Source organism: Geotrypetes seraphini, chromosome 2, assembly GCF_902459505.1.
Source record: "Geotrypetes seraphini chromosome 2, aGeoSer1.1, whole genome shotgun sequence".
In the NCBI taxonomy this organism is placed as follows: domain Eukaryota; kingdom Metazoa; phylum Chordata; class Amphibia; order Gymnophiona; family Dermophiidae; genus Geotrypetes; species Geotrypetes seraphini.
The window spans coordinates 421961063-421985122 of record NC_047085.1 but is presented as its reverse complement, the minus strand read 5'-3'; the positions used below and the strand labels follow the sequence as shown (position 1 = coordinate 421985122).

Genomic DNA, 24060 nt, shown 5'->3' with positions numbered 1-24060 from the left:
TGAGATTGCTGCTCGTGCTCTGTGTCTTCTTTCCCCTGCTGTTAGACTCATGTTGGTGTAATTCCGTGGAGGAAAATTTACATCCCATTGAACAAGACTGCACCATGTGTCCGTCTCATGAATGCTACCCACCAAATTAGCTGCCAATCCTCTATGAATGGGGATACCGGAGTGATCTGTACTAATGGAGAAGGAACAGGACTTGAAGTGGGTGCTAGAAGATGGACTAACTCCCCCTTGTATGATTGTCCTGAATGAAGAACCTTTTACGAGGGAGGTGATGGAGAAGTTGAAAATGACATCCCGAGTAGCTGGTGTGGCTGTTCCCAAATGCCAACCTTCCAAAGGCTTCTCCCCAGACTCCACATGTCCCAACAATGGCTTTGGTGTCTATAGCAGCACCTATGAGCCTGAGTATGCTCACTGTAACTCAACGGTATGGAATCCACAAGGAAATGGGCTTTCTTTTGAGGATTTCAAGTTTCCCTTCTTCCTGCTCCAAGATGAAAATGAAACTCAGGTCATCAAATAGTGCTACCAAGAACACAACATGCCATTGAGTGGCTCCATCCCGCAGCTCTTCTCTCACATGCAAGCTGTCATGCTGCAAGCGGCACAACTCTCTGCAGATATCATTCAATATTAACAATGAATTTTGCGATGCTCTTACTGACTGGAATATCTGGAACACACTAACAACTTTATTAAAGCTTTTTTATGAAATCTTTTGTATTTTACTTTTATTTGAAGATTTTTTAGGTGAATGTTATTTATTTCTGTATTTCGATTTAAAATGTGTACATATTATGTGAACTGCATAGGTTTAAATGGTACGTTAGATAGATTGTGAGCCCACCGGGACAGAGAGGGAAAATGCTTGAGTACCTGATTGTAAAAAAAACCGCTTAGATAACCTTGATAGGCGGTATATAAAATCCTAATAAACTTGAAACTTGAAACTTGTATAAATCTTTAAATAAATACATAGAGCACAAATTTTATTTCTTCACTGCCGAAATAAGCTATTCTTGTGAAACTCTCATTCACCTGAAACTTCTTCCTACCTATCCTTTATTAAAAGAAAAAAAGGGGAACAGAAATACTGAAGAATGTTTTGCTTGTGTTCATTCACTAAAAGGCTCTCTGGTTAGTCTGAAGTCAAAAACCAATCCTGGGATACGGGCCACCTACATACTATACAGCCAATTTGCCTGTGAAATGTTCTCAGAAAGAACTGCTGTTAATTATTTTTAATACCTGAAACTAGGCAGAGGAAGCCAGCCAGGCAAAAGCCAGGCCTCATGGGTAAAACCAGCATCCAAGTCCGCATAGAGTTCTGCCACCTTCTCGTTGAGCTGCCCTCGGATCTCTTTCCCATGTAAGCAACGGCTAGCTGTCAAGATGATAAGCTCTGAAAGAGCCTCAAAGAGGTCTAAGGAAAGGATGAAAATAGACAATTAATGGCTCAAGTACAAGAACCATTAAAAGGTACATATTTTCACAATACTAGGCATCATCTTACATTCTCTCTCTCACTAAGAAACAAGAGTGCCCAACAGCAAAGAGAAAGTCTACAACTCAAGCCTTAGTTTTATTCTCCTTCACCTGATCCTAAAAAATGCCAATTAGATATTAGTTAATTTAAAGAAACAGGAATTATTAAGAACTGTGGGTCTGATATTTATCCAATGATTTTCAATGGCACTTTCCGGATAGAACATCTGAAAATCATTACTGACCACCCTGGCACTACCCTGATACTTCCAAGATGAGCAGAAGTAAAGCAAATCTTGGAGGAAGAAATGCAAAAAAAAAGATTTTTAGTTCTCACTAAATAGAAAGAAATCCACAAACATGTATTATACTAAGGCAAAAACAAAACAAAAGCCGCCCTCTTTGAACTTATACCAGCATGAAAGGACCCACACATGCTCTGTTTTCCCAGCCTGGATTAAAGTTGATAAGGTTATTTACTATGAGAATTATAATCATGCTAGTCTCCTATACCATCCTCTACCTTCACTGCAGAATTTGCTCTGCACTGAATTAAAGAATCATGCATACTCTGACCAGATCCTTACTTCTTGCTCCACTTTCTCCCCATCGCTCAAAATACTTCTTTGTTTCATCTTCAATTGCATGCACATGAGCCTTAAACTGAGCTATGTTCAACCCCGTCTTTAGCATTTTCTTCTGTTCCAGAAATACCTAAAAAAGAAAATTAAAATTAAAAGGTTCTTGGAATGCTAAAAATTATAACACTAGGCAATATGAAAATAAAGCTGTTTAGGTAAGCATAATTTATTTTTAATGTATTTATTGCACTTATAGTCTGCCTACAACCATAGTGGATTACAACAGACATTCTCAATCTAAAACATCATCATAATTAAAAAAGACAATACATTGTAACACTGAATATCAGCATTATCAATCCTCGACAAAAAGATTAGGAGCTAATATCTTTTCTAGTAGATAAGTGTGTCAATCTGGACGGACGGTTAATCTCCCCAGGCTTGCGAGCCATGCAGAAGGAATCCATTCCAGCTTTTCAATCCCATTTCTTTCACCAGAGGGCTCTACTGCCCCCTAGTTTGTACCAAAGCAGGTGATAGCCATATATACAAAACATATCTGAAGGAGAGGTACGGGGAAACTCCCTAAACAATAACTTTGTTCTGCTCTGAAATTATAGCAAACACGTAAAACACAGCCACAGAACAATCAAAACAACAAAATTATACCAAGCTTAAATTTCTGGAGCTCAACTATTATCCCAATGTGTTATAGCAATAGATTATTCTTCATACCCTTAAGGTGTGACTGACATCCAAATTTCAGTTTGGACTTGCTTTCTGATTGAGACAGTAGGCAGGCACAGGAGATAACTGGCAAAGCGGGGCTCCAGAAAAAATATTAGAAAGGTAAGAACCTAATGTTTTTTCTAGTGCAATAGATACTGGAAAATATATCTTTTTCTAGTGCAATAGGTGAATCATTCTGGACGGATGGGATCTACAAAATCTAGGGCGGGACCTCTGCACCAAGTCGTAACACTAAGGACCCAAAGGTGGAATCCTCCCTTGCCACTACATCCACTCTGTAAAGCTTGACAATGTATGTTGAGTGGACCAGGTTGTAGCCCTACAAATCATCTCGGGGGAGATCGCCTGGGCTTCTGCCCACAAAGAAGCCACACATCTAGTCAAATGCGCCATTATGGAGACTGGTGACTGTTTTCCACAGGCAATATATATTTGACAAAATGGCTCTACAGATCCATCGGGAAATTGTGGCTTTGGACACTAGTGCGCAGTGTCAAGTCGGACTAGTAAGCACAAAAAGATGGTCAGATAGCCTGAACTCACTGGTAACCAAAATATTGTAAAAGCACTCTCCTCACATCCAATCTTTTCAGAATACAGTTCTTCTTCGAACCTGTAGAGTGGAATGCCAGCACTCTAACCTCTTGACATGGAAAGCCAAATTTTTAATTAATTAATTAATTAGATTTTTTTTTTAGCCTGTCCTCCCAAAGGAGCTCAAAACGGGTTACAAATCAGGTACTCAAACATTTTCCCTAACTGTCCTGGTGGGCTCACAGTCTATCTAAATGTACCTGGGGCAGTGAAGGATTAAGTGACTTGCCCAGGGTCACAAGGAGCACTCGTGCGGGGTGTGAACCCACAACCTCAGGATGCTGAGGCTGTAGCTCTAACCACTATGCCATACTCTTCTCCATTTAACCTTTAGCAAAAAGGACAGAACGGTGTGCACAAACTCCAGCCTCCATGATTTTGAGGAAGGGTTCTCTGCAGGAAACAGTCTGTAGTTCCGAGACTCACTGAGGTAATGGCCATGAGAAAAACTGTCTTGAGAATTAGCGCCATCAAGGACATGTTCTTCAGCAGCTCATTTGGAGTCTGATTGAGGCCTTGCAATCCACGTTAAGGTTCCATAATGGAAATAGGCATTTTACTGGGGGCCTGAACCACAGTGCCCCCTTTAGGAATCTAGCTATGTTTGGATGAGATGCCAAGAAAGCTTTACACTCTTGAGCTCTGAAACAAGAGAGTCCCACCACTTAAGACTCTGAGGGATGCCACTGTAAGACCCTTGTCAAGGCCAACCTGGAGGAAGGTTAACACCACTGAGATCAGAGCAGAGAAAGGCTCCGCCTTCTCCTTAATGCACCAGTGCTGAAATGTTTCCCATTCACAGGCTTTTTGATTCTGAAAAAAGTAGCAAATCACTACCTCTCAATATCCTTTGTGCACTAACGACATATGCTCAAGATCCATGCCATAAGAGCAAAGTGAACCAGATCTTCTTTGACCATTGTCCCCTGGTCCGGCTGTACTCGCAGTTTGAGATCTACACCCCTCTGAAGACCAAATGGCAACCAATGTGGTTAAGGAGTGAGGTGAAGGAAGCTATTAGAGCCAAAAGAAAATCCTTCAGAAAGTAGAAGGATCCGAATGAAAATAATTATAAATAGCACAAGGAATGGCAAGTCAAATGCAAGGTGGTAATAAAAAAGAAAAAAAAAAAAAAAAAGAGAGACCTTGAAAAGATTGTGCTGGAAGCAAAAATGCACAGTAAAAACTTTTTTTAGGTATATTAAAAGTAAGCATAATTTAATGTAATATGTACTAAAAGTACTTAGCTGTGTGGTCTTATCACAGGGATAGTACATATTACATTAAATCATGCTAAATATATATTAAGATTAAATAATTAAGATCCAGTGAGGAGATGGTACATAAATCCTGGAACAGTGAAAGTATTTGAGTCTGAGGTAGCACCTCCGAGGATCGGGGAGTTAAATTTTGTTGTGAACATTAAATTGGATGTATGTGAAGTAATACATTCCTACTATGAGATATTATAAGCTTTCCTCATAAAATCAAGTTTCAAGTTTAATTAAATTTCTTATACCGCCTAATCAGCCTTCTAGGCGGTGTACAAAATCATAAAAGAAAAACAGTAGTTAAAAAACAAATTTAAAAAGACATGGGGTGACAGACTTTTGGAGACATAAAACCATAAGAGATGGAAACAAGAGGATGATAGGCAAGAACTAAAACGCAAAAAAAATTAAAGTGCTGTTAGCAAATAGAACATTATATTACATTACATTGCATTAGTGACTTTTATTCTGTCATTCCCTTGCGGTTCAAGGCGGATTACATAAGAGGTTATCTGGACATAAGCATGGATTATGAGAGAAAGCCAACATGGATTTAGTCAAGGGAAATCTTGCCTCACCAATCTACTGCATTTCTTTGAAGGGGTGAATGAATATGTGGATAAAGGTATTTGGATTTTCAAAAGATACTGTATTTGACAGTGTACCTTATGAAAAACTTCTGAGGAAATAAGAGTCATGGGACAGGAGGTAATGTCCTATTATAGATTAAGAACTGGTTTAGACAGAAAACAGACAGTAGGTTTAAATGGTCAATATTCTCAATGGAGAAAGGTAATGGGATTCAAACAAAAATGTACTCAGAGAGATCAATCTAATCCAAACAAAATACTTCTCTGTAGTAACTTTTAGTATTTTCAAATGAAGACCAGTGATAAGTATTCTTCCATCTAAACTTATCCTTATAGATTTCAAAACCTTCTCACTTTACTTTGTAAGGGGAATGGCAGCGCACAGGGATCTGAGGCCACTCCCCTTACAAAGTAAAGTGAGAAGGTTTTCAAATCTATAAGGATAAGTTTAGATGGAAGAATACTTATCACTGGTCTTCATTTGAAAATACTAAAAGTTACTACAGAGAGGTATTTTGTTTGGATTAGATTGATCTCTCTGAGTCCTACATATATATATCTGGATAAATAATGAGGTTCCCCAGGGGTCTGTGCTGGGACCCCTGCTTTTTAACATTTATTTTTAACATTGCTGCTTTTTAACATTTATCAATGATCTAGAGCAGTGGTATTCAACCCAGTCCTCAGGGACCACCTTGCCAGTCAGGTTTTCAGGATATTCACAATGGCAGAGATTTTGAAAACCTGACTGGCCAGGTAGACCCTGAGGATTGGGTTGAATACCACTGATCTAGAGATGGGAATAATTAGTGAGATAATTAAATTTGCAAGAGAAACTTGTGAGACTGGGTGTCAAAATGGCAGATGGCATTTAATGGATACATGTGGGAAAGAGGAACCCCATCTATAGCTACATGATGCAGGGTTCCACATTAGGAGTCATTGCTCAGGAAAAAGATCATTGAGGATACATTGAAACCTTCTGTTCAATGTGCAGTGTTGGCTAAGAAAGCAAATAGAATGTTAGGAAGTATCAGGCAAGGAATGGAAAACAAAAGGTGAAAATGTTATAATGCCCTTGTATCGCTCTATGGTACAGCCACACCCCGAATACTGTGTGCAATTCTGATCACCATATCTCAAAAAATTAGAAGCAGAATTAGAAAAGGTAAAGAGAAGGGCAACAAAAATTATAAAAGGGATGGGATAACTTTCCTATGAGGAAAGGCTAAAGTTGATAGGATTCTTCAGCTTGGAGAAGAGACAGGAGTGATATGTTAGGTCTATAAAATACTGAATGGACTGGAAAAGGCAAATGTGAATCATTTGTTTACTCTTTCCAAAAATATTACGACCAGAGGGCATATAATAAAGCTGCTAAGTAGTAGATTTAAAACAGACCAGAGAAAATATTTCTTCACACAATGTTGCCGGAGAATGTAGTGAAATCAGTGAGTTTAGCAGGGTTTAAAAAAAGGTTTGGCTAATTTCCTAAATGAGAAGTCCATAGGCCATTATTGAGAAGGCCTGGGGAAAAACACTGCTTACTCCTAGGATAAGCAGCATAAAATCTGTTTTACTACTTGGGATCTAGCTAGGTACTTGGGACCTGGGTTGGCCACTGTTGGAAAAAGAATGTGGGCTTGATGGACCTTCAGTCTGTCCTAGTATGGCAATGCTTATGCTCTTCTCCACACAGGAAGAGCTATACCCTTGCCTAGGGGAACTCTTAGCACTGAAATGAAGCAAAAAGACCACAAAAACACTGACAAAATTAAAGAAATAAGCAGAGCAGATCAGAAAAAGACTACTTCCAGCTCACGTGCAGAAAGAAAAAACTAAAGGGGACAGAAGAGCCTTCTGGTGAAGTAGGAGGTATTCAAAAACTGGAGTGGGTTCCTTCTGCACAGCTCACAAGCAATGGGATATTACCCATCCATCCAAAATGACACACCTATTATGTGCAACCATGCTTATTGTACATTTTTGCTGCCTAACACCACAAAGTCATCATTTCATGCACCCTTCTTGTAAAGAGCAGCTTGTTTATTATTCTGCATTTTGTAAATGTATTTTATCCATACTTTTTTGTAAAAACAATCTTTTGATGAAACAATACACAGCTCTATGAATATCTTCATCCTCATGGGAATACACACTGCATGACCATGAATAAGTGAAAATACCCGTGAATAGTGAAAATGAGTTATACTTTATTTTGTGCAAATAAGCAAATTCCTGAATATGGAACAATCACATAATAAGAATGCATTGTATGTGTATGCCAACCTGTAATACATACAATATATAAGATATTTACTGAACAGCATTTAAGAGAAGTTTTCACATAAATGCCAGTATTCATAAATTTATGAACATAAATTTTAGAATCCACTTTGTGTTTTTTAGCTACTGAGGATCCTGATCCTTTGGAATTAACAGTTGAGCAAACTGGTAGTGTGGCAGTTCTTTACTTATTCTAAGATAGTTCAAAAGAAGGAAAGATATTTGAAGGGAACTCAAGAGGCAAAAAGTTAAAAAAATTTCCCTTCAACAGCAAAAGGTTAAACGAGCATATAAGCACATAAAATCTATGCCCAGAAGATGGCACAGACAAAAATAGATTAAGGGGTGTATTTGTGAGTTGGCAGCTCCACCAAAGTGCCACCATCAAATGTCACCCACTTCTGTAGCTTGCTAATCCTGCCTGCTGAGAACTATAATAGGTAAGGAGCATCACATTCCCTTTGTTTGTTTTGGAGGGGGAGAAGGGTTTGTCTTTATTTATAAAAATAAAATAAAATAAAATTCCACAACTTACAACATGAGGTACATCATAAGCTACTCCCTTGCCAAACACAGGTGTTGTCAATCTGGAATATACTTCTTCTGCATTCAGGTCTTCATTTTTGCTATTGAAGAGGAGAGCAGCAGCATCACTCCCTAGTAAGTATGTAAATGTCTTGCCCACCATAGTAAAGCTAAATATAGGTCCATACTGCAAAAGCAAAAACAAAACATACAAAATGATTACCTACTGGGAGAAGCCTAATAAAGGGAGGGGAGAGATTGGGACTTGTTGTATACCGCCTTTTTGTACTTATACAACCACAATCAAAGTGGTTTGCACACACATATATACATAGCATATACATATGAATAGGGCAATGGAAGATAAATTACTTGCTCATGGTCACAAGGAGCAGCCCTGGGATTTGATCCCACAACCTCTGGGTGCAGAGGCAGCAGTTCTATCACTTGGCCACTCCTCACCTCTGACATCAGAGGGAAGGCTTCCAGGTCAGCCGCGAGCAGCAGGTTGGAACCGCTGCTCGAATACTTGAGAAGAAACATATGTGACTGCCTAGAAGGAAGGAAGAGGAAGTCGCAAAGACACAGGTATACACCACAGAAGAAGGGCATGAACTTAGGACACAGAATAGAGGAAGGGATGGGGCATGTTGGGATACAGAAGAGAAGGAGAAAGCATGAACTTGGGACACGGAATGGAGGAAGGGAGCGAGTTGGGATACAGAAGGGAAGGAAAGTAAATGAGTCTGTTCGTGCTTTTGCTTATAATGTTTAAAACTGAAACTGTACCCTGTAGAGGTTGTGGCTAAAGGAGCCAAAACCATTGTATATTAGGCTCTGTGTCTGTCACCTTCTTCGCTGGATTACTTTATATTTTAACATACTCGCCTTTTCATAAGCATTCTCCAGGAATTCAATAGGGCTTTTCCCAAAGGCTATAGCATGGCCCAAAAATGGGATAGGAGATGGAATGTAAGGTGGGCATTTCTGCAGGAAAATAAAGAAAAATGTAAGTGTTAAGGGAGCACATGTAAGCACACTTTACTGATCAATTTAGAAAGGCAATGGGCTTTAGAATTTGTAATCCTACAATCTGTCACAATTTGCAACACAGTACTAAACTATTTTCTAAACATTAAGAAAATAAGTGAAATGTTTTCCAATATAATCTAATTAAAGTAGACTCCAAAATCATCAGGATCTTGGGAGAAGCCTGACGAGTTACAATGCAAGACTATAAAATTTTTAAAATACCATATACTGGGAGCTTGGCTTGGCTGTGAGACGGAATGTACTGATAGTCTCCGAGCTCCTCCATGAAGTGCCCTTTTAAAGAATTTATCAGTATTTACTAACCCCCAAATCTTTAATTTACTGAGATTTCTTTCTTTAGTGACTGAATGGCATCTGGAAGGCAGACGAAATTGGATGCGGCATTTACGGCAGGAATTGCAAAAAGATCAAAAACTGATCCACTCACACCATCCAAAGTCCCACTGCCAAAAGAATCAGGAGAGCATTTTGATCAGCTGATGGCAGAGCTTAAGTCAATGAAGGACTTATTACAGGAAAATCGGGTTGAATTACGGGCAGTACAAGAGGAAACGGCTAACATGTCATTACAATTAAAGATTTGCACTGCCCGTACTGAGCAGTTGGAGAAACGGGTAATAGATTCTGAAGATCAGTTGAAGCACTGTAAAAAGGATCACAAGACTGTTACCAGACTAGAGAGAGAATTGGAGGACTTAAATAATCGGAGCAGAAGGTGTAATGTTCAATTATTGGGATTGAGGGGTTTGAGGGAACAGATCTGATAAAATTTCTAGAAGAAAATGTACCCAAGTTACTTTCCCTCAAATTTCAGTTACCATTTGAAATTGAGAGAGCCCACTGCATTCCATCTTGAGCTGGGATTCCTCAGAGTAGCCCTAGGCCATTAATCTTCAAACTGCTTAGGTTTCAACAAGCCTTTGAAATCCTTAATGCGGCCAAACAAATGAAAAATATAAAGTGGCAACAAGCAAAGCTTTTATTTTCCCCCGATTTTGCTAAGTTAACTGCAAATAAAAGAAAACATTTTTTGGGTCAGAGAGCAACTGAGACAACTAGAGGTCAAATATGGATTACTGTATCCTGCAGTTATGAGAGTAACTCATAACAATAAAACCATACATTATGAAGAGTTGAGAGCTTTGCAGGAATATATTAATCAAACACAAAATACACTCCAAAAAGCTGCCAAAAACCTAAACTAGTAACAACAAAAAAGGCAGAAACCAAGGTTCACACCAAGGTTCACTAAGGGGGCGCTCAGGACCAAGACTGTGCACACCACGCAAACTGCATACAAACTATCAAGGATAATACCAAATTAAAGGGTGCTCTCAGTGTGAACAAGCAGCGATAAGAGTAAAGCTCACGAATTAGGTAGAGGTGATATACCCCCACCCGCACACCATCATTGAGCACCCTGGGTGTGCTGTAAATCAAAGTGAAAATATCAACCAATCTAAACCAATAAATCAAAACAGGTGAGTTAACAGGTGAAACCTGAGCGACCCCTAAATGAACCCTGCCAGCCAAGACCCCGACAAAAATCAATCTAACAAAATAAATCAAAATGAAAAATGCAAATCAAAAAGTTAATAGACTTAACTGAACGATGAAAAACCATATCACTGAAGCGCGCCAGGACACAGGAATATATTAATCAGCATTCAGGAGCAATGAATTAATCAGAATTGAGATAATGACAAGTCTGGGGTTTTTTTAGTAGTTCAACATTCACTAAGTTATTAATAAATTGCTTTAATGGATTCCTAGAAATTGACAACCTCTGTTAAACACACCTTTTAGTTGTCGGATATTCTGCTTGTTGATATAAATCATCCGTGAAGGGGTGAGTGTGGCACGAAAACTGATCTAAAACTGCTCCTTTTTTCTGTTCAGCTGTTAATTTTGAACTGCAGTGCTGGGTTTCTTTCCAAAAGGAAGGGCGCTAAGACCATGAAGACAACTTTTCATTAATCATCTCTTTGACTGCAATGGAAAGTTGTCCTGGGGTGCCGAAACTTAATTTTAACAGTTAGCTATTAATATCGTTGCTGGATTTTGTCTTAAGAAAGGGCGCCTCACAAAACTTAATAAGACAGAAATTGTGCGATGCATGTGTTTATGTACCATATGAATGCTACGAAATCGCTGAAAGTATCTAATGATAACAGTGCTTTAAAGATGTGCTTCTTGGTACAGAGCGTCTTGTCATTTGCTTCAGGAGAATCAGTTTTAATATTATTGCTAACTCCTCCTCTTATTTCTGTATGGTATCTACAATGAGAAGCAATCTAGACACAGTGGTTAGATGGAAATTACATATTACTTGCTTTGTCCTTCTTGAAATGGTAAAATAGGAATCACTTCCAATCATAACAAGGGAAGATCATCAGTAAAGGAAGGAGGAAGAAAATGGAAAAAAGATTTGCTGCAGTTTGTCTTGAGGCAGTTTCAGATCGTTATTGAAGACCAGGTTTGGGAGCATAAAGGAAGAATTAACAATCTTTGACATGAGACTTGATAATTTGATTTTTAAAGTCAATCTATGATAGAGAAACTCTTATTGTTTAATCCTGGACCATATAATAAAGGAGAGCCAGTATTGTCAGGTCATGTTAGATCAAATTTTTTAATTAGCAATTTACAAGAATTCATATTTATTATGTATTTTAGCTATTGCTATACTGGTATAATTATATACTAATATAAAGCAAACAATGATAGTTCATTGCTTTTCTTTATGAATTTATTATGGATTTACTAGATTGGTTGTTGGATTGTTACAGTTAATATGATTAGAGTGAAATGAATATATATCTAATATAATAAAACCCTGAGCCGCGCATGCGCACTCCCACTGCGTGCGCCTGTTTTCCGTGAGCTGTAGGGACCCGCAGGTAGGAGTGCGCATGCGCGCTTAGGGTTCTGTTTTTCGTCCTGTTTTTCGGTCTGGCCTGCTCCCTGCTCACCTTGCTGTATTGTATTTTTTAGTTGAAAGACACGGCGGTGGCTCCTCTCACGATCCCCACCTTCGTCGGACTTCCGACGCAGGTGGGGATCTTGAGAGGAGCCGCCGCCGCGTCTTTCAACTAAAAAATACAATACTGCAAGGCGAGCAGGGAGCAGGCCAGACTGAAGCTCCAACTTGAACTGCCAGTTGGCCGAGCTGCACTGGATCCAGCTCCCTTTTATCCTCTGCCAGTAGTTTACACAACAAGCCTCCAGATACCCAGGGCCGGATTAACAGGTAGGCCCAGTAGGCACGTGCCTAGGGCCCGAACTTGTCAGGTGTTTATAAATAGAAAATGGAAATACGGTGATTGTTTTATTGGACTAATTTTAATACATTTTTGACTAACTTTCGGAGACCAAATTCTCCTTCCTCAGATCAGGGCAGGATACTGTATACTTTACTGACCTAAGGAAAGAGGTTTTGACCTTTGAAAGCTAATTAAAAAATGTATTACCGTATTTTTCGCTCTAAGATGCACCCACCTGTAGAGGGGGAAAACCCAAGAAAAAAATATTTTGGTTCAAAAATTTTTCTCCTCCTCTACACCACATGTGTCAAACACAAGGCCCGCAGGCCTTTTTATGTGGCCCATGGCAATGCTCCTGAACTGCCCCTATTCACAGCCCAGCATGTCCTCCCTCCTGCGGCTTCGGCAGTGTTGTCTGTGGCTCTTCCTACTGCTTTCTGTCAGACGCGGTCCACCCGGGCGGAAACAGGAAGTTGCGCATCATTGGAGACAGACACGGCAGGCGAAAAGCAGGTGGAGAAGCAAACCACACCACTGCCGAATTATTGAGGCCGGCAGACTTCTTGGCTTGGCGGCGACATTGGACCGGCGCTGGCTGTGAGGAGAAAGGGACTGGCGCTGGAGGGAAAGGCAAGCTGGGCTGTGAGGAGAGAGGGACCGGCGCTGGAGAGAAAGGCAAGCTGAGCTGTGAAGAGAGCGAGATGAAGGGAGAGAGGTTGGACCTGGGGTAGTGTGGAAAAAGAGGGTTGGGAAGAGAAAGGGAGAAATGGTGGACCTGGGGGGAGGGAGGGAGGCAGGCAGACAGGGGGAGAGATGGGATGGGGGCAGTTGGGAAGAGAAAGGGAGAGAAGTTGGATCTGGAGATGGAAAATTGATAGGTAGCGGAAAATTTTAAAAGAAGAATGAGCAAGAGGGTGAGATTTGAGTGGACAGAGGCAAAAAAGATAAAAGGAGAAGTTGAAAGAGAAAAATCAATATGTTGGAGACAGGGACTAGAGCAAGAGAGGAGACAAAAAAAATGGACAGCAGACACTGGAAAGAGAATTAGAAGATAGATAAAATCAGAAAGAGAAACTGGGACTAAAAGCAAAATGACCAGACAAAAGGTAAAAAAAAATAATTTTATTTTCTAATTTGTGATTTTAATATGTCAGATTTGAAATGTGTATCCTGCCAGAGCTAGTGTTAAGACAGCAAGCGTGAACTAGGACCTAAAAGAGAGGAAAAGCCTTTTTTATTTATTTTGTAGCCGGTGTGAGGTTGGAAAGGTTGTATCCCTATACCTCTACTAAGACTATCCCCCTCCTTCGCTAGCGCACAGCATGGGTTTTGGCAGCAGCCAATGCTCACAGAAGTCTTGCGAGTGTTGGAGCAGCCTCTGGCGCTGGGGCCCACGCTGTGTGTCAGCAAAGGGGGTATCTCAATAAAAAAAAATCCAGCCTGCGACTTAGCCTGTGTTTTAGATTTCAGCCCCTTATGTGATTTGAGTTTGACACCCCTGCTCTACACATAGGTGCATCTGGTAATCTGGTGTGTCTGGTGGTAGGCAGCTCTATGTCTTGCCCTCAGAGTAAGTTGGTGACTTAGTAAGATGCAACAACTTCCTTTGAGGGCAAGTCACTACAAAACCATCAACATGCTGCAGCTGGGAGGTCCCGCGCTGCCATAGGGAGGCCAGATTCATGCTGAGGTAGCAGCACAAAAGGACAGGTATTTATTATCGGGGGGGGGGGCAAGATGAGATAAATTTTTAGGGCCCATCCAGTTTGGTCTTAGGCCAACCCTAGATCAGCTGTCTGGCTAAACCTCTGCCTTCTGGCTAGAGACTTTTCGCACGCTATCTAGTGCGGAGATGCTGAGGTGTGCAATAAACATGGCTGTAAATAGTATTTTTGTGTGTGTGCATGTGTGTGTTATGCTCTTCTGGACCTGTCTCTCTAAGCATCAGCCTCTTAGGTTCATTGAATCCTACAGGCTGCTTTCATAGAGAAGGTAAATACCAGCCCCTTTCCTTGTGACCAGAGGTAAGCTTACGCATGACCTGTCCCTCCCTCCAAGTCAACAAGGTTACTGGGCGGGGCCTATGGGGAGATAAAATGCAATGCGTGCTGCTGGCCAATGAATGCAGGGCAACTGGGTGTTTTTTTCCTTGCTTTCAAACCAATGTGTGGACAGGGCAAGAGAATCTATGCATGCGCACTGGTTGGCTTTGGGAAAGTGAGGACTCTGTTAGGTGCGGAGCACTGGATAACTGGGCAGAGGGTGGCACGAGGTGAGCACGCAATTATCCCAGGACAAGCAGTCAGCATATTCTCTACATGTGGGTGACGTCACCGAAAGAGCCCCCTAGCTGACGTTTTCGCAAGCAGACTTGCTCGAAGACCTTCAGGCTTGCGATTGGCCCACGCATGTGCGTATGCCCCTCCCGCCCTGCCTAGGGCATGCGTCTCCTCAGTGTGTCCTCAGTTCTCTGTTTTCCGCAGAGCCAGAAGCACCGCTCCCTTGCTTCGCGCGATCTCATTGTACCTCTTCCACCGCGGCTTATTTTGTTAGTTTCTTTTGAGTTGCTGTGCTCGCGTCTTTCATTTTCTTTCTTTTCATTTTTTTTTCAGTTCGTATAATTTTGACTAGGTTTCCGGTCTTCCTTTGGCCGCCTGGCCTCTCGGGGCCGTGGCTCTCTTTTTTCTTATGTCCCAGCCTCGTTCCGGATTTAAACACTGCACTAAGTGCAACCGGGTTATCTCCATCACCGATCCTCATCATTGGTGTGTGGAGTGCCTGGGTGCAGAGCACCACACTGAGTCGTGTCCCTGTTGTGCGACTTTACAACCGCGGGCTCTTCGTAGATGGGTGGCCAAGATTCTCCAACTCTCTGGCCTCATGGATCCTGCGGGAATGGCCTTGAGCTCGGCCTCAACGCCCTCGTTGGGTGCCACGGCCTCGAAGGCTCCAGCCTCGGCCCCTCCAGCTGCTTCGGCTTCGGGTAAGTCTCCTCTTTCCTCCTCAGATATGCCAGCGAAGAAGCCTACCTCAGAGTCTCATGTTAGCTCCACCTCGTCGGCGTCTTCGCCACATCAATCTAAGTGTGCCTCCTCACGAAGGGAATAATCTTCCTCGAGGTCGCCCCCAAAGGAGCGCACTGCTGCACCTCCGACCCACCTACCTTTGGTCTCGGTGCCTATGTTCGAGGACATGCTTAAGGCTATTACCATGCAGTTTTCCTCGGTGGTCAGCCAACTAGTCCCGACTTCGACGCCTTTGACCTCGGTCTCGACCCAGCCGCGGTCTGACCAGCCTGAGCATCCCCTCATCTCTTGAGGCCTCAACCGTAAGACTCGTCGGATTCCCTCAAGCGGGTCTTCCTCTCCGGAGTCGCCGGTGACTTTTCGAGAGTCCAAGTTGAGGGCTGCTTTTTCCACCGCTTCTGCGGCGAGGCTCGCCTCTTCCAAACGGCCTCAGTCTTCCCCGCCCTGTCGGGGCAGGTCTCCGACCTTGAAACCCTCCAGACACACACTTGTCCTCAAATTGGACTCTTAGTGTTTGTTCCCCATCGAGGCGCTTACCAGCTTCTAAAGGGACTGCTTCGAAGCCAGTTGGGGATTTTTCCTATACCTAGTCTTCTCCGAGGCTTTCTCAGCGCTTTCCTAGGACCCCGGGGTCTTCCCCGGTCCATCTGGCGCGGGGCCATTCTTCGATGCCCCCTACACGCCTTAGTCGAACCTCTTCGGTCTCCCGTTCACGGGACTCTGAGGCTCCGGCTTACTATTCCAGGAAAGTTTCTCCCTCTTTCTTGGCTGCACCCTGATCTCGGTCGGAGTCCCCCCCAGAGGATGACTCTTCTTCTCGGACCTCCTCCTTTTCTCGTTTCATCTCTGCTATGGGCAGAGCTCTGAACTTGGATCTCCAGTCCAACTCCCGCTTTACCCAGGAATACCTGGCAGAATTGAGAGTTGACCATACGCCTCGTGAGGCACTTCGCCTTCCGTTGCATCAGGTTCTCCAGCAGATGTTTCTCTGAAACCTGGAGACACCATATGCTGTCACAGCTATTCCTTCCAAGTTGGAGTCCCGTTACCTGACTATCCCGGTTAAAAGGTTTGAAGGTGCTCAGCTTTCACACCAATCCTTGGTGGTTGAATCTTCCTTGAAAAAATCTAACCCCTCGAAGGTCTATGCTGCCGTCCCCACAGGCAGGGAGGGCCGTACGATGGACAAATTTGGTCGCCACCTTTATCAGAATTCGATGATGGCGAACCGTGTCCTTAACTACGGTTTCATATTCACGTCCTACCTCCGGTTCTGTATTGATGCCCTCCGCTCATTCCGGTAGGTCATGCCAGACCCTCGGCGTCAGGAGTTTCGTCTCCTCATGGAGACCCTCTCCCAGCTCCGCCTGTATATGTTCCAGGCCTCTTATGACAGCTTTGAATTGTCCTCGAGAGTTACAGTCTTTGCGATCGCTATGCATCGCTTCGCTGGGCTCTGACTTGGGATATGGATCCGAATCTACAGGATCGTCTTGCCAATCTCCCGTGTGTGGATCATGAGCTCTTCGATGATTCCATTGAGGCGGCCACGAAGCGCCTCTCAGACCACGAGCGGTCCTTTGCGTCTCTGGTGAAACTTAAACCTAAAGTCCCTCCGGCTCGCCAATATAAAATTCCTCTCTGGAGATATCCACACAAATCCACTCCTGCTTTCTCTAGGCCTTCTTCGAAATGGCCACTGCAACAGCAGCAACGTCAACCTAAGACTCAGCCGCCAGCCCCAGCAAAGACCGGACTGTCTTTTTGACAATTTCAGTCTGAGCCTTCGGGCTCCCTTCCTCCTGGAAGCTTCGCCCCTCCCCATCGGGAGTCGTCTCCATCATTTCTATGCCCAGTGGGAACTTCTTACCACTGACAGTTGGGTACTGTCTATCATCTGAGAGAGGTACTCCCTCCACTTCAGTCACGTTCCCCTGGATCTGCCTCCAAGAGAGTTTCCTTCTGCTCAGTCTCAGCTTCCCCTACTCATGCAGGAAGCTCAGGCCCTTCTTCGCCTTCGGGCGGTCGAGGAAGTTCCCAAGGAACAATGGTACTCCGGATTTTATTCTCGGTACTTTCTGGTACCCAAGAAGACGGGGGATCTGAACAAGTTCCTGGTCCGGGAACGATTCAGAATGCTCACCCTTCCCATGCTGTATCCCCTCTTGGACGAGGGGGACTGGCTGTGCTCACTGGACCTCATGAAGGCGTACACGCACATTCCGATACACCCGGCCTCTCGCCAGTATTTGAGATTCCGAGTGGGGGTTCTCCATCTCCAGTATCGTGTTCTTCCCTTCAGCCTGGCGGCCTCTCCAAGGGTTTTCATGAAATATCTGGTTGTGGTAGCTGCGGCCCTGCACCTCCGCAGCCTGCAGGTGTTTTCCTACCTCGACGACTGGTTGATCAAAGAGTCCTCTCGCGACAAACTCCTGCAAGCGACGGAAGAGACCATCTTGCTCCTTCAGAGTCTCGGCTTCGAGGTGAATTTCCCAAGTCTCACCTCTGTCCGTCCCAGTCTCTCGAGTTCATTGGAGCGGTCCTGGACACAGTTCATCTCCGCTCCTTCTTGCCTTGGCTTCGTCAGGAGGCCCTTATTCGTTTGTGCCGAATGGTGACTCATCTGCATTCAGCTCCAGCTCGGCTCTTGATAGTCCTCCTAGGCCACATGGCCTCCACGGTTCACGTGACTCCTTTTGCCAGACTTCGCCTCCGTATTCCTCAATGGACTCTGGCGTCCCAGTGGAACCAAGCTCGGGATTCTCTTCGATGCATTGTTGTGACTTCTTTGTTGAGATCTCTCCATTGGTGGATGCTCTCTTCCAATCTTTCCAGAGGTTTTCTGTTCCATGCTCCTCCTCCACAAAAGGTCCTCACGATTGACTCATCGACCTATGCTTGGGGGGCTCATCTGGATGGTCTGCGCACCCAGGGTCTTTGGTCCAGTGCCGACTGTCTTTGTCACATCAATCTTCTGGATTTTCCTTACTCTGAAAGCTTTTTGTCACCTGCTTCGCGAACGTGTGGTGCTGGTTCGCACGGACAACTAGGTCACCATGTATTATACCAACAAACAAGGGGACATGGGGTCCAGGTCCCTGTGCCAGGAGGCGATGCGGCTCTGGGATTGGGTCGTCTGCCGCAACATATTTATTCGAGCTGTCTACATTCAGGGCCAGAGGAACTGTCTGGCAGACAAATTAAGTCGTCTTCTGCAGCCTCATGAGTGGTCCTTCCACTCCGTAACACTGCGTCAGGTGTTTGCTCGTTGGGAGACTCCGGACGTCGATCTGTTCGCGTCTCCCCTCAATCACAAATTGCCCCACTTCTGCTCCAGGGTTTACACCCCTCTCAGGATCGAGGTGGATGCTTTCTTTCTGGATTGGGCGAACAAGTTCCTGTATGCGTTCCCTCCATTCCCGCTGATTCTGAGGACTCTCGTCAAGCTCAAGTCTTCACATGCCACCATGATTCTGATAGCTCCTCGGTGGCCCCAGCAACCGTGGTTCTTCCTTCTGTTGCAACTCAGTTCCAGGGAGCCTCTTCCTCTGCCTGTTTTTCCTTCTAGGCTTACGCAGGGTCAGGGTTCTCTCCTTCATCCCAACCTCCTGTCTCTGCACTTAATAGCTTGGTTCCTCGAGACTTAATACCCTCGTTACAGCTCTCCCAGCCTGTCCTGGAAGTCTCTCGGAAGGAGTCCACTCGCCAATGTTACCATCAGAAGTGGACCCGTTTTTCTTCCTAGTTTGCTACTCGGCAGAAGCCGATGTCTGCCTCCTTGTCGGCTGTCCTGGATTATCTGTTGCACTTTTCTGGCGCTGGACTCAAGTCCTCTTCGGTTCGAGTCCACCTTAGTGCCATTGCTGCTTTTCATCAGCCGATTGAAGGAAAGCCTATCTTTGTTCATCCTGTGGTTTCCCGCTTCATGAAAGGAATTTTCCACATTCAGTCGCCCCTTAAACCTCCTCCAGTGGTTTGGGATCTCAACGTGGTCCTTGCTCAATTGATGAAACCCCTGTTCGAGCTGATAGTGCGGGCTCACTTGAAGTATCTTACTTGGAAGGGTGTGTTCCTTATTGCTCTCACTTCTGCCTGTCGGGTCAGTGAGCTTCAAGCCTTGGTTGCGGACCCACCTTTCACTGTCTTCCATCATGATATGGTGGTCCTCCGTACCCATCCTAAATTCTTGCCCAAGATTGGTTCTGATTTTCACATCAACCAATCCATTGTTCTTCCTGTATTTTTTCCGAATCCCCATTCTCATCCTGGTGAGGTGGCTCTGCATTCTCTTGATTGTAAGCGTGCGCTGGCCTTCTACTTGAAGCGCACCGCTCACCGTACTCCTCCACAGCTGTTAATTTATTTTGATCCCAATCATTTGGGTCGCTCTGTTTCTAAGCGGACCATTTCTAACTGGTTGGCCGCTTGTATCTCTTTCTGTTACGCTCAGGCTGGTCTCTCCCTTCCATGTCGAGTCACAGGCCACAAGGTCAGGGCGATGGCGGCGTCTGTTGCTTTCCTCCGCTCCACTCCCTTTGAGGAAATCTGTAAAGCTGCCACTTGGTCCTCGGTTCATACATTCACCTCGCATTACTGTCTGGATGCTTTCTCCAGGCGTGATGGCCACTTTGGCCAATCTGTTTTGTAGCATCTGTTCTCCTAAATTGCCAACTTTCCCTCCATCCCATCCTAGTTAGCTTGGAGGTCACCCACATGTAGAGAATATGCTGCCTGCTTGTCCTGGGATAAAGCACAGTTACTTATCGTAACAGGTGTTATCCAGGGACAGCAGGCAGATATTCTCGCAACCCACCCACCTCCCCGTGGTTGGCTTCTTTGCTTGCTATCTGAACTGAGGGGACGCTGAGGGGACGCATGCCCTAGGCAGGGCGGGAGGGGCGGGCAAGCACGCACGTACGGGCCAATCACAAGCCTGAAGGTCTTCAAGCAAGTCTGCTTGCGAAAACGTCAGCTAGGGGGCTCCATCGGTTATGGTAAGTAACTGTGCTTTATGGAGGGTGACGGGGGGAGGAATGATGTAAATAGATCAGGGTGAACACGAGACCGCGCTGGAACCATAAGCATTTTAAAAAAGGGGGCGAGGGAGGTGTTTAAAAAATTGTATGTGTGCCATAAGACACATGTACTTTTCCACCCACTTTTTTTGGGGAATAAAGTGAGTCGTGGAGCGAAAAATACGGTAGTCCAAAAAAATAGAACTAAAACTGTACACTAGTATGGTAATCTTTAGGTTTATTAAAATTGTAAAAAGAAAAAAAGAAATACAAGTGGAAATAAATAAGTAAATTTAAAAACAGCTAAATAAATGGGGCAGGGCTAGGGGGCCCAGTGTACTTGTGTGGCTAGGGGCCCTCGAAGAATTAATCCTGCCCAGCAGATACCCCAGCAGATTTTAAAGTGGAAGAAAAGGAAGTCAGGTCCTCAAATCTCCTGGATCCTTTGCTTTCCACTTTAAAAGCTACCAGAGGATCCCAAGGGTAAACTGCTGACAGAGAAGAAAAGCCATCTGGGAGCTGCATCCTCCAGATCCTATACTACTTTGCAATGAAAGGAGGTGCATCTCTGGCAGCAAAAAAGCCATATCCTCTGCATTCACAAACGCATGGATCCAATTTAAAATGGAATGTGCTTTATCCTGTGGATTTTACCTACTTCCACACTCCTCCCTTCTGTATAACTAAACTATAGCTCAAAGCTCCAAAAATCGTTTATGACAATATTAATACCCGTAACTTCAACAAGTCTCAGAACATCAGGATACAATACTCTTATGTGTACAGACCATTTGAACCCCTACTGTTATCTTCTCCAACACCCCTTCACGAACCTCCTTACGCGCTGTACACCAGTAGAGCAAGAGATATAAGAGAGCGGCAGCGCCTGCTACTCCTCGGATACTTACCGCCTCAGCGGGCTGCAGGTGCTGCAAGGCGCGCTTGGATATATATGCGACAGCAAGTAAAAAGACACAGGGCAGCAGCAAGCGCGTCGGCAGGCTATCCCCGAGCACCTGCTCCACGGCACCCAACCCCAGCGCACTCAGAATCGGCGGCAATAACACCATAGCTCAGCACCTAGAGAATAACCAATTCTACAACCCCCTAGCAGCAGGTTTACTCTCTCTCGATACCACTGAGAGGAGGAGCCAAGCATCACCAGAGCCACGCCCCCTACTACCATCACGTCAGTATCACTCCGAGAGCGAATCATTACTATAAACCAGACCGTAAAAAAAAGTAGCCCGCGGCGTGAAGGACCATAGAATCTTTAAAGACCAGTTCATTCCTTTATTTATTGTGCATTGACTGTCACGCTCGCGATCCTAGCGGTGGGGAGGAGAAGGGAGGGGGTGTTTCTGCTGTAATAAGTGACAGCCCTATAGTAAGCGTATAAGCCGTAGTAAGCGCGCTGTGATTTGACGAGCCGCCTGAACTGATATCTGCCTATTTAACGTCACATCGCGCCGGATTGCCGAAAGGTAATGCGTGTGTGAGAAGGGGGTGGGGTTGGTGTTCATTCTTGCTGAAGTAGAAAGACAGAGAAAAAATAATGGTTAATAACATATTGTGTGATTCCGGCTTTGCTTGAATCTCCTATGTAACTGGGTTAGTTCTTTCTTGTAATTGCTAGAAAATATAAACCAGTATATTATTCAGAACGAGATGATTTTTTTTCTACAGGTTCTGCCGCAATTTACTGGTGGAAAAAAAGCATAGTTACTTACCGTAACATGAACATGTTATCCCGCTTAGAAGCAGTAAGATATTCTCACTTGTGCAAGTCTGCACAGCAAAGTTCCATAGAAAATAAAGTTCAAAGTCTGTCAGCTGGACTGCTGTGCATGACCAAGATTGATTTCAGATTTTAAGCTGCACGTCTAGATGGGACTGTATACAGTAATCATGATCTGAGATCCCTCCTGTCCAAAGTACTACTCAATACATTGAAGAAAAAATATAGAAAGGACAGGAAGCGATGAACGGGGAGAATGATGATGATACTCCCTGATGTCTTTGGTACTACTTTGATGAAAAAGACATGATATTCCAACTGCAGCCAATGTGAATAAGTAGGTAACCCAAACTGATGTAGCGATGCGAAGCAGATTCTCAGATGGTACCTTACAACCTGTAATAGCTATGCCAAAGCTGGGCTGTGACCAAGGTTGTGCACAGAAATTCATCCATCACAGAAAGAATATTCTGCACCGATGCCTGAGAATGAGCGGGTAACCATGGTGCAGCAGAGTGTTGAGGGGTAGAAGACCTCAAAGAGGATGCATGCCCAATAGGAGACACAACCTGCACAGGAGAACACCAGTGTCACTGTGGAGGTATTCCTCAACGATGTACATCCATACCCTTGGATCCAGGACCAGTAGCATCAGTGTATATGTTGCAGTATAGAAGAAAAGATATACTGCAACAAAATACAGAAATAAGGCTCAATATTCATTGATGCTATGATGCAAGAAGAACCTGAAGAAGGTACCATTGTTGGATGTGCTACACTTAGCATGGATTGGTACCGATGCAGAATCATGCATGCAGAAGAGACACCAATACCATATTACATCAAGCGGTATTGAAGGTGTCACTGGCATCGAAGCATGGCAGCCTGATAAGGTGACGCACTTCAAAATGAAAATCTGTATCGATGTTCATCTATGAAGAGGAGGCACTAAGACCATATGATAACAAGTGGTATCGAAGGTGCCACAGTCATCAAAGCGTGAGTGTCTAAAAAGGTGATACACTTCAGAAACGACAACCTGTATTGCCCAGAAAGCCATGCATCAAATGGACTTGATGCTTAATTGGTAGGGCATATTCCACTGCGATGCATCTACATCAATGTGGTTGAAACATCGGTTACAGAAAGGCATGCATCAAATAGACACGATGCTAATATGCAACTGATGCAAGTAGATAGAGATATCAATGTATACTGCCAAGTCCCAGATGCTGGAAGTCCGACTCCAGACCTATATGTTGAAACAAAAGAGGAAAAACTTGACATTAATCAATAGTATTTATCTTCTTCTAATCTATAGCCCTGGAGTCAAATACAGTCGGAGAGGACGAGCCGGGGTAGAGTAGAAACAGGGCCAAAAAATCATTGATGATAAAATGGTAGTGCTTCCTAAGTTGCTTTATCTGTTCTCTGCCTTGCCGATATCTTTTCTATAAATGCTTGGAGAAACAAGTTTTTCTTTATATTTGGAATAATAAACCACCGCGAGTGCAACAAAAAATGCTGTAACACCATAGGCAGCAGGGGGGGATGGCCATCCCACACTTCCTTTACTGTTACGAGGCTGCTCAGCTTCGCTGCCTGGCTGGTTGGAAGTGGGAAACTCAGAAAGGGTGGGTGCATATGAAGCAATCTATACTGAGTAGGGCTCCACTTTGGGTTATTCCTTGGCTGCCTTGTTCAATTATACGCGACCTGGCAACTACTGATAACCCTATCTTGCATCATGTTCTATCCTTGTGGGTTAAACTTCACACCAGGATTTTGGGTCCTAAGGAATATTTTTCTGGGACAGCTATATCTTATGCTCCTAATTTTATCCCAGGGGAATTGGGTACTGACTTTCGTAGTTG

At 44.0% G+C, this 24060-nt stretch overlaps 1 protein-coding gene across 4 annotated transcripts in view; it reads right to left on the bottom strand.

Moving 5' to 3' along the window:
• The window catches only part of LOC117354169 (lanosterol 14-alpha demethylase), a 69157-nt gene extending 47484 nt beyond the window's left edge, over positions 1–21673 (bottom strand). The window contains exons 1-5 of one of the 4 annotated variants that reach the window (XM_033931160.1): positions 21357–21673; positions 8980–9078; positions 8102–8278; positions 2082–2208; positions 1258–1432 (exon numbers count right to left, since the gene is read on the bottom strand). In XM_033931160.1, the coding sequence (XP_033787051.1) occupies positions 1258–1432; positions 2082–2208; positions 8102–8278; positions 8980–9078; positions 21357–21518 (740 nt within the window). In that variant the 5' untranslated portion in view covers positions 21519–21673. Of the gene's footprint in view, positions 1–1257; positions 1433–2081; positions 2209–8101; positions 8279–8979; positions 9079–9962; positions 10156–21236; positions 21335–21356 lie in introns of those variants that run through there. The other 3 variants (XM_033931162.1, XM_033931163.1, XM_033931161.1) reach the window with 3 other exon arrangements.
• Positions 21674–24060: the final 2387 nt, after the last annotated feature.